At 41.7% G+C, this 9,874-nt stretch overlaps 2 protein-coding genes across 2 annotated transcripts; both read right to left on the reverse strand.

Annotated features, from left to right (window-relative positions):
• On the reverse strand, positions 1-4,105 carry LOC101782199. Its single transcript, XM_004954574.4, has 5 exons — positions 3,993-4,105; positions 1,781-1,978; positions 1,579-1,683; positions 798-857; positions 1-510 (listed from the first exon to the last, which is right to left on the reverse strand). Exons 1-5 carry the CDS (start codon positions 4,103-4,105, stop codon positions 381-383), a joined length of 606 nt encoding a protein of 201 aa, XP_004954631.1. The 3' UTR covers positions 1-380.
• Positions 4,106-5,428: 1,323 nt separating this feature from the next.
• LOC101760987 (U-box domain-containing protein 52) lies at positions 5,429-9,666 on the reverse strand. Its single transcript, XM_004951383.3, has 8 exons — positions 9,489-9,666; positions 8,826-8,905; positions 8,294-8,415; positions 8,019-8,198; positions 7,497-7,809; positions 7,245-7,346; positions 6,738-7,166; positions 5,429-6,316 (listed from the first exon to the last, which is right to left on the reverse strand). The coding sequence occupies exons 1-8, from the start codon at positions 9,664-9,666 to the stop codon at positions 5,555-5,557; spliced, it is 2,166 nt and encodes a 721-aa protein (XP_004951440.1). The 3' UTR covers positions 5,429-5,554.
• Positions 9,667-9,874: the final 208 nt, after the last annotated feature.

Genomic DNA, 9,874 nt, shown 5'->3' on the forward strand with positions numbered 1-9,874 from the left:
TTGATCTAAACATGATAGCAGAATAGGACAACCTCTCATAGCAGAATGTTCAGACGTAACAGTACAGCTTACATAAAGTTGCAAGCTAGATCGTATATTGAAAAAAATCATAGCTGCCGGTCTTGAAATCAGTACATCTTGCAACCCACTTCTCTTGAGTATGATAGCTTTCGCAATCATCTTCCACAGGTTTTCAACTTCAACGTATATCTTTCACAGATTTAAAGTTGAGTACATAGTAACAGAAACATGCATCAGTAGGACCGTCGAATTTACACTATGCTAGTTTTTTTTAGACCATTTACACTATGCTATTTAGGGGCCCACCGTACCTCCACAAAACTGCACAGAGAGTCTGTAGGATCAGCGGATTACAGTGCCTAGCTCACTTTTCCCTCCCTCCATTGATAACTTAAAAGGTACATGGCAGGTAATAAGATAATGAGCATTATTTCATCATCATCCTTCCTCCTCTTCCTAACTAGATCCTCCACTGTTGAATCCATTTTTCTACAAAATAAATAGTATGTATTTTATAACTAAGAGCATGCACATTTCACATAAGTTTGTGAAGAAAACCAAAAGCAGGAATATATAGAATAGAATAGAAAAGCTCATAGAAAATGGTACCTTGCCACTAATAGCTCAAAAATTAACTTTGAAAACAACATGGGCAGCCACATAACTGTAATTTCTGGTAACATTGGGTGCTTGTGATTTTAATGCTAGAAGTAGAAGCCATGACAACAAAAACTACAGGATGCACAAGAACAACTAGCAATAAATAAAGCTCTTACAATCTGCAGGTAATTCTTCTGGACAGCATGGTGATGAGGACCCCTGGTGCACCCGCTGCCCTGGAATAGAGCAGTATTCAGTTAAAAATAAACTTAAGTTGCTAATCTACCTGAAATGCTGGAATTAGAAGAGAACATGTGATCAAGTGGAAGTGCTAGAAGCACCTATTTAGAAGTATTACTAAGAAACCACAAGAAATAAGGTGGAAAAGGAGACAAGCAATATTAGCAAAAGGGATAGGCATCATTGGTCTGACTCTCCATTGTGTTTGTGCTTACGTAACTATAGTTAATATGTTAATGCCATCTTGAATGGGTCTTGAATTAGCTAGTACAGATAAACTTTCAAGACGAGATCCTCATTAGATTTAGGCACAAATCAATTCCTGTTACCGCCATCCAACAAATTTCGTAGTTAAAGAACAGAAGTATCATAGAAACTATGTTCCAATAAATCATATATGATGCATTAAAGATACACATGCCGATTCAAAGGGGACAAATGAGATTAAGCTGATGCGATTAAGCTATAGAATCTTAAAAAAACAACCACACAAGGGATTTTTCTATGAAATGAGTGTGTTTCAATATGTTTGCTCAAGGATAGTTGATCTCAGTACCTATCAGGACTTCTCAAATTTTGTTTTGCTTGCTTGAGCATTGAAATAACTACACAACTATGCAGTACAAGAATAAACAGCTACACGAATAGAAATTAGCAAGAACCCTCTCCTGTCTCCTCGCGGATCTAGCACCGCACAGGAACATGGGATTTACCTACCAAGAGGAGAGGGAGGGGTGGGGGGATATGCACTGAGGAGCTGCCGCAGTCCGAATCAAGGCCGGTGCGGGAGTAGCAGCAGTCAACGCCGCTGCCTGACGAACCCTAACAAGAAAAAAGGGAATGAGGAGAAGGGGAACGGGAAGGGGAAGGGGATGAAGCGGAGGAGGAGATGGAGGGAGAGGAGCAGGAGGAGGCGCACTTGCCCGCTGCCGTCGGGCACGCCGTCAGTGCGGCGAGGGAGAGGTGACCGCCCCGGCGGCGGCGGTGCCTTTGCTGAAGCAGAGCGCTCGCGAGCGAGTCGTCTCGTTCCCGGTGTGCGGTGGGGAGGCTGGATGCACGCGTGGATTGGTGAGGATCGGGTTGGGTTGAATCCAACCCCGCCGCAGCCAAATACAACCTTTTTGGATCAGGAGGGGGAGCTCAACCCGGCGTGAGTCTGCTCCCCTGGGTGGGGGTGGTTTCGGCCCCAATCCACGCTGAACCCAGGGTTGCCAAACGAAGCCTCAATGACCTGCCTATGACCTGCCTATTACATTGACTATTACATTGACTATAGATAAGGGGTGCGGTTATATGTCGTCGGAGGTGACAAATCTGCGTTTGTCACCTTCTAATTACCACGTCCTTCTTGGGTTAGTGGATCCCTTTTTCAGCCCAATAACGAAAAATGGTATTGACTGGACTATTTCTGCGTCTCGTTTGTTTCTGCATGACAGCTTCTACAAAATCTGCGTGCATGCAAAAAAACACATAATTGATGACATCATCCCATGAGCATTCAAAACTAGAATTAAAAAACTATAAATTTAAACTAATTATTCAAATTAAATTTTGATTGCATCATTAAATTTTTTTATAACAAGATCTTGGAAACAAGACTCACTTGACTATGTTTCAAGAATATTTTTAAAAATATTTTTAGATACGGATTAATTAATTATGACTACTGCGAATAAATGCTTGAACACTATGAACAAATAACTATTTTATGCGAACAAAACATTAAACATTAAACATGATGAAAAAATGGTATAATGTGAAAAAAATTGAGCATCATGAACATTTGATTAAAAAGCTGCTACACACATGCAAAAGTATCAGCAAAATTGTTTGCATGTGATTGATGAAGTCATCCCACATGCAAAGAAAAGTTTCACACTAAAAAAATTATAAATCTCAAACGAAACATCCAAATTAAATTCCGATTACACCATTGTGTTTTTGAAAATAAAACCTTCAAACAAGGCCCCACTTAATTATATTTGAACGAATTTTATTCATCACTATTTTTTTAATCATTTTCAAAAAAATCTGAGATATGTACAATTCAAGGAACAGAATATATATACGCATGGAACAAATTATACGTACTCAGAGAATAAAAATGTCAACACATGGAACAAATTATACAAACTCACGGAACAAGATAGTTGTACGCATAGAACATATTATATTCACTCACAGAACAAAAGATCTATATACCTCGAACAAATTGCAGAACCCATGGAACAAGTATGCATACACTTAGAACAAATTATATAAACTCACTGAGCAGAAAATTATACACTATGAACAAAATAATACTGACATATAACATTATTTTCATCTGTTAAAATAGAAAAATAATGGAAGAAACAGTCATGAAACTAAAAAGATAAAAAAGAAAATGAAACTATAATATACCAAATGAAACAAAAGATAAAGAAATAATATACAAATAAATAGAAAAAAGCACCACAAGAAACAAAACAAAGGAGAAGAAAAGAAAATAAAATTACAGTTTAACATTGAATTTCTCTTCTAAATAATTTCATCATGGGAAAAGTCAGTTATGTGTTTGTTAATATAAATACAAAGATTTATGGTATGAACCATCTAAAGAAAGAGTATATACATAAGAATTAGAATAATCAAAAAGAAAGTGAAAAATAAAATAATATATATCTAGAAAAATAATTAAAAGGGAAAATATTAAATAGAAAGAAATAGAAAAATGAACCAACACAAAGAAAGAAAAGGCCAATTAAGCCTTAGCAAGGAAATAAAATAAACCAAGTTAGCCTTAATCAAGGAAATAAAGATATGCGAGAGAATTAGAAAATAACTAGGATATAAAGAGTAAAGTATATGCATACCAATTAAAATAGAATATATATATATATATATATATATATATATATATATAAGATCTAGAAATAAAAAATTAAAACAAATGAATGTGGAAAGAAAAAAAACCGAGCCTCCCATGCATGTGTTTGCATGCAGGTGAGGACATGCATGTACTGATCCCGTGCTAATTAGTAGTACATAGGGCAATCAAACCCCGACTGACTTCTTGATGGGGCATATAAATGCTTCAGGTGACAAGATGTTTTTCATCACATGTGCGATATAATCAGTGACTTGTTTACCGTAAATGACATGGAAGCCGCATCTCCCACTGTGTAGTAGTGGCCTCGGTGGCGGGTGAAGCGTCGGGCCGTTGCCGAGCACGCGACCGTCGCCGGCCGGCGGCCGCAGCCATCTCCCCCGCCGCTGCATGCGGGGGAGTGTCGCTTTGGCCTTTCGGAATGCCCGATGCTGGGAGCAGGGGCGTGGGTCCAATGAGCGGCTTCTCCCCGGGCGCGTTCAACGCCGATGGCGGAGCATGCTGGCCGCGCCTATGAACTATGAAGAAGCCGGAGCATGCCGTCAAGCGTCAACGTGTGCGCCGCCTCGCACCGCTCCGCCTCCCTGTAAGCCATCCCCTCCCCTGCAGCCCCCACTCGCCCCCTTCCCCCGGGGGATTCCCCGGTACGCACATCAACGCCGCGACGCCCAATGTGAGAGGAGGTCGATGATGGATTGGGGTGAGTGGCAAGGGGATAGGTGCGCGATGTTGGACGCTCTCCGAATTGCAGCTCAGAGGGGACTGGTTGGTGCCGAGACCGTGGGGGATTAGGGATTTTGCTTCCATCTTCTCATCAACGACAAGACGGCCAGGAAAACCCTTGACTCTTTGCTGATCTTGATTCCTTGATTCATCTGGCTTGATCGTAACGCACAAACCTTCTTCAATAGAGTGGACAAGACGGCGACGCTAATGGTACAGATGATTCTCGAAGACGCATATACCTGCGTAGCAGCTCGTTTTCAATGCCTAGCACGTTCGCTGCAGCTCCTCATACTAATGACACGGGCATTAACCTGGTAGTTGGGTCGCAAAATGGGGCCAATGTAATCTTCCCTTAATTTTTCATTTGTAAAGCAGGTCATCGTTCCTAGATGACACAGCACGGCCATGTAACCTGCTACTTCTCCTCTTAATGAAATACGTGCCAAGGTACGGTCGTGAAAAAAAATATTGCATTTGTTTGACGATCCACTCTTTTGTTACTAGTTGATTCGATCAATTGTCATAGTATGTGCCTGCTTGATGAGGAGGACTCAAGGGGTCATTTGTTTTTCTTTTTCGTGTTTGTTCTGGTAATTCTGTCGCGTTATTGAGATGGGTTGCGAATCTCATACCTGCCGAACGTTATGCATTGCAAAATGAAACTGGCTGGGGACGGTGCTTGCGGGTGTCCAGATCTTGCTAGCTTGGCTAGTGGTTGGTCCGTTAGAGTGAAAATGCTCTTATTGTTATCATCATGCAGCCGAGATAGAGGTAAAAGCAAGTTGAAAAAAAAAATCTTCAGGAATCGCGTGTGTTTGAAAAGAATGAGGCAAACCATAGATGAAAACTTGAGGCTGATGTTACAGTAAAAGGATATTTGCATTTACCATTTTACATACATGCACACCTTGAGTTTCCCTTTGTATGCTCCCCCTTATCTACACGCTAACAATCTCTTCTGGTTGACCGAAAACTATGTTAGGTCCCATCATCAGATGCTGCTGCCCATGATCATTTCATCATCCGAGTTAAGGATCTGAACAAGCAAAGACAGCAGCGGATTTTTCCAGACCGAGCCCGGAGGCAACCCATGTGTCATCAATCGTCATTACCAAAACTGTAGGGTGCCGAGCTTGAACAGTTTGTGCTCGCACTGCTCACCTGGGCAGCCTCGTACTCGTGCCCAAGATTACGCAGTCTGTTCAGCTCCGGCAAAATTTCCTTCCCGAGATCTGGCCTATCTTTCTTCCGTAGCTCTGCGCATCGCAACGCGAGCTTTGCGAATTCCATAGCCTCTTCCACCGGCCAGTCGGTCACCATCGGGTCAAGTATCTCCTGGAAGGTTCCTCTCTCTATGGCATTCTCGACGTGATGCGTGAGTCCCATGGGTGATCTTGCCGTGATGATCTGGAGCAGCATGATGCCAAGTGAGTAAATGTCAGACATTGTGGTGAGCATCCCAGTCTGCTGGTACTCGGGGTCGATGTAGCAGAACGTGCCGGCTGTGGATGTCATCCTGTACTGTGTGACATCAGCTGCCGACTGTGGCACCAGCCTTGCAAGCCCGACATCGCTGATCTTGCTGACAAAGTTGTGGTCGAGCAGGATGTTGGCGGGTTTTAGGTCCCGGTGCACAAGTGGTTCTGGCTTCGCCTGGTGGAGGAAGAGAAGTCCAGTTGCAATGTCGGCGGCGATCCTGAAGCGGATGCTCCATGGAATAGGCAATGTTTTGCCTCGTCTGCAGAGCCGGTCCTCCAGGCTTCCATAGTCCATGTATTCGTACACTAGGCAGCCATACTCTGGGCAAGCTCCAAGCAAGAGGACCATATTGGGATGCCGCATGCAGCTTAGTACTTCAATCTGCATTGTCACAAGCATGCGATTTAAAAGGTAAATCCTGCTTTAGGTGTAATACTGCTGTTGCCATTGATACTAATAGGTTAATCATTGACAAGCTACTAATGAGTAATGACTGAAATGGTAAATGAATAATACTAGGAAGATTGGGGTGTCCTGGAAAAGAAATATGCTTCCTGGGTGTGAACAAATTGTTGCAAATAAAGGGAAGGTTGCTGTTGTTTGATGGGGGGTATTTGTAATATCTAGATTATAAATGCTACAGGTGTAGACCGACAACTCCAATAAATTACTTATTTGTTAAAATTCATAATTTCAAGGCTAGAACATTGTTGAAATTGTGCTTATCTCTTGCTGAAATTGTTTACTTATTTGTTAAAATTCATAATTTTCAAGGCTAGAATATGATTCATATTGTGTTTACCTCTTGCTGAAATTGTTTCCTTCCCTGTGATGCGTCTGGTCTTAGAATTTTAATAGCGACATTAGTGTGATCCAGTACTGCTTTATATACGGGTCCATATCCACCTTCTCCTATCTTGAGGGCCTTGTCAAACTTATGAGTTGCAGCTTCTATGTCATCAATCGAGTATCTCCTGTACCGGAGGTCATTTCTGTTCAGTGCATCAGTTGCTTTCTTTCTATCCTCGGCCTCCCGCTTTGCCTTCCATTCTGCTCTCAATCTCTTCTGTGCCTCAAGCTCTGCAATCTTTTGTGCCGCTTCTGCTGCCTCCAGGGCAGCTCTGCACTTCGCTTTCTCCATTTGAACAAGTGCAAGAGCTTCCTCTTCAGCATTCCTTAGTTCTTGGAACTTTTTGGACTCCTCCACTTTCATCTGGTGCATCTGTGCTGCCTGCAGTAACATCATTGTTTTAATCCAGGAACTACATGGCATTTATACTTAAGGCTAGCAAAGCAGCGTCAAACACACCTTCTGTTTAGCATCAATAGCTTCCTTACATGCAGAGTTATACATCTCCATTGTTTGTTTCAGTTCTAGTCTCAGCCGTCTCATTTCAGTTTCGACATCCTTCTGATTCCATGAGAAACATTATAAGAGTTTGTGTCATGATATAGTCCCATACTGGGAAGTGAAGCATTTAATGTGCAAATGTCTTATTAACTGCAGTAACCTGATGTGGACAATTGCCAAAAAAAAACTTGATGCTATAAAGGAACTTACCCCGGCATAACTTAGGCTTTCCATGGACATTGCTGAGGAGAGCTCCATGGAATCAGCAAAGTCTATGGATGGTAACTCCATGCTCATTGGCAAATCAATATCATCTGAAAAGGAGCTACGAGTCACTGAGGGCCTTGGTGGTGCTATAAAATCAATGTAGTCGTCGAAATCCTTCTGGGGTGCTGTCCTAGCTCCAGAAAGTGGCCTATCCCTTGACGGGGCCTTTGCATAGGCAGATAACCGGTCAACTGAATTTCTATTTGCTACCGGAGATGATGTATGAGAAGTCTTCCTCCAGTCCCCTCTTGAAGCTCTGTTCACAAATCAAGATGGTTCTTTCAACAAACCTATTTTCTTGAAACATGGATGTTAACATATTTTAAAGGCAAAGAATGACCTGACTAAGAAAGTCCATGTTATTTCACAATTATAAGAATGAAAGTATTCAGATTACTGTGAATCATATTTCTTTCACGCCTACGCAATTTAACAAATGAAGTGCACTTATCCTCATAGACTTACCTTGAGACATCGGACTCTATGTTTGGTTGGGAGTATTGCTTTGGAGGGAGAGTACTAAAGGGTGCTGGAGCTTTGGCTGCCTTCACCTGGATGGCTTTTGCCTTGTGTATGACATGCACAGTGCAATAATCGGGTGCCATCTTCATCAAGCATGTTGGGACATCTGGATTTCTAAATCTTCTGCACAGTATAATAATCATGGCTTTTATCAGTATAGGCATCAAGGGGATGTAAACGTGCGCAACCATGGAAGTTGAGTGGAGCACGTAATGTACCTGATGAATGTGTTCTTAGTTGATGCCCCAACGACAATGTCTGTGATGGCGTTGCTAGTGGCATAATCAATTATTTCTTTGGAGATGTCATTGCCATCCAAGATGACCTCCTTCAGATGCATCTGTGATTTACAGATGGCATTAGCGTAAGTATTTTCTACAGTAATTCCTTCCATTTGGATATTTTGTTCTTCCAGAATTGAATAGCTCCTGTTATTCTAACATTAAAACTTTTGATGCCAAAATTCCATGTTAGGTATTTATCAGTTATTAACTAGCATATAGTTAGGGTGATGTTTATGTTCTAGATAAATACTCTTCAGTTATGAACTCAGCCTAACACTTACCACAGTAGTAAAAGGTACTCCCTTCGTTCCAAATTGTAGGTCGTTTTGGCTTTTCTAGATTCATAGATATTATTATGTATCTAGATATAGTGTAGGTCTAGATGCATAATAATATCTACAAACTTAGAAAAGTCAAAACGACCTACAAATTGGAATGGAGGGAGTAGTATTCAATTGGCACTTACCCCTTTACGAGCACAATAACCTCTGTATGAGATAAACAGATGTGTTATCTCTGCGTCCCCCTCATCTTTGCCTGCTTCAGCTGCAGCATGGTCATGAAACAAGGAAAGTGTTGATAAATCGAAGTGTGCTTTTTTCCTAGAATATAAAGTTGACTGTTGATATGAGAATAAGTTAAAATTTGCCTCAGTTACAAATGAGAAGAGTCCCTTAAATTGATTTCATGTAGCGATAAATGCGTATTAATTAGCTTGGTAACAATATACTAGGCTAGTGGATATTGAATGTTCTTCATAAGTGTTGCAAGTACAGCCAATTGAATGAACAATGCAACGCACATCATGCTACCAAGGAATATGCACAAATTCTTGTGAAAATTGCTTTGGCAGAATTTAATTCAGACAAAAAAGTAACCATATTATTACAAAAAGTAACTAATAATACAAACAAAACTTTTAGGTTAGGTTACCATCATTTACAGGCTAACCACTTAATCCTAAAATCAGCTGGTAGGGAATTGATGGTTTTGCATTCTACACCTTATGGCCGTAAATTAGCCTAGTTCAGATGCTGTTTGATGAAGAAAGACAATCAACTTTTACTCTCATATGTTGATGCAGGAAAACTCATACATTTCATATTGAGTGGCTGAAGAAAGTGCCTACCCCTGACATGGACGAGCTGGAGCGTGCTGCCCCTGGACAGGAGCTTATCCACCGCCCATTTCGCCGCCTGCTGGCTGTTCTTGTCCCGGTCGACGGCCACGATGATGGAGCTGTCCCTTGCACCCGCCTCGTGCTCAGCGCTGTGCGAAGACGACACAGAGAAGGGCGAGGCGAACATCTTAAATGGTGCGCACTACTCTATTTCTTCCTCAATGCAACGATCAGCTTCCAATCCAAACGAGAAGCGACGAGCCCCAACAACAGATAGAGAAGAAAGAAGGCTGCAGGAGGCGAAACGGAGGGGAGAGAGAGACAAGGGGAATTTTGTCTCTCCTCTCCCGTCGCCCTATTTTGTCCTGCTCGCCCCTAACCTCCCTCCGTTTTTC

This window comes from Setaria italica, chromosome I (genome assembly GCF_000263155.2).
Source record: "Setaria italica strain Yugu1 chromosome I, Setaria_italica_v2.0, whole genome shotgun sequence".
NCBI lineage: Eukaryota > Viridiplantae > Streptophyta > Magnoliopsida > Poales > Poaceae > Setaria > Setaria italica.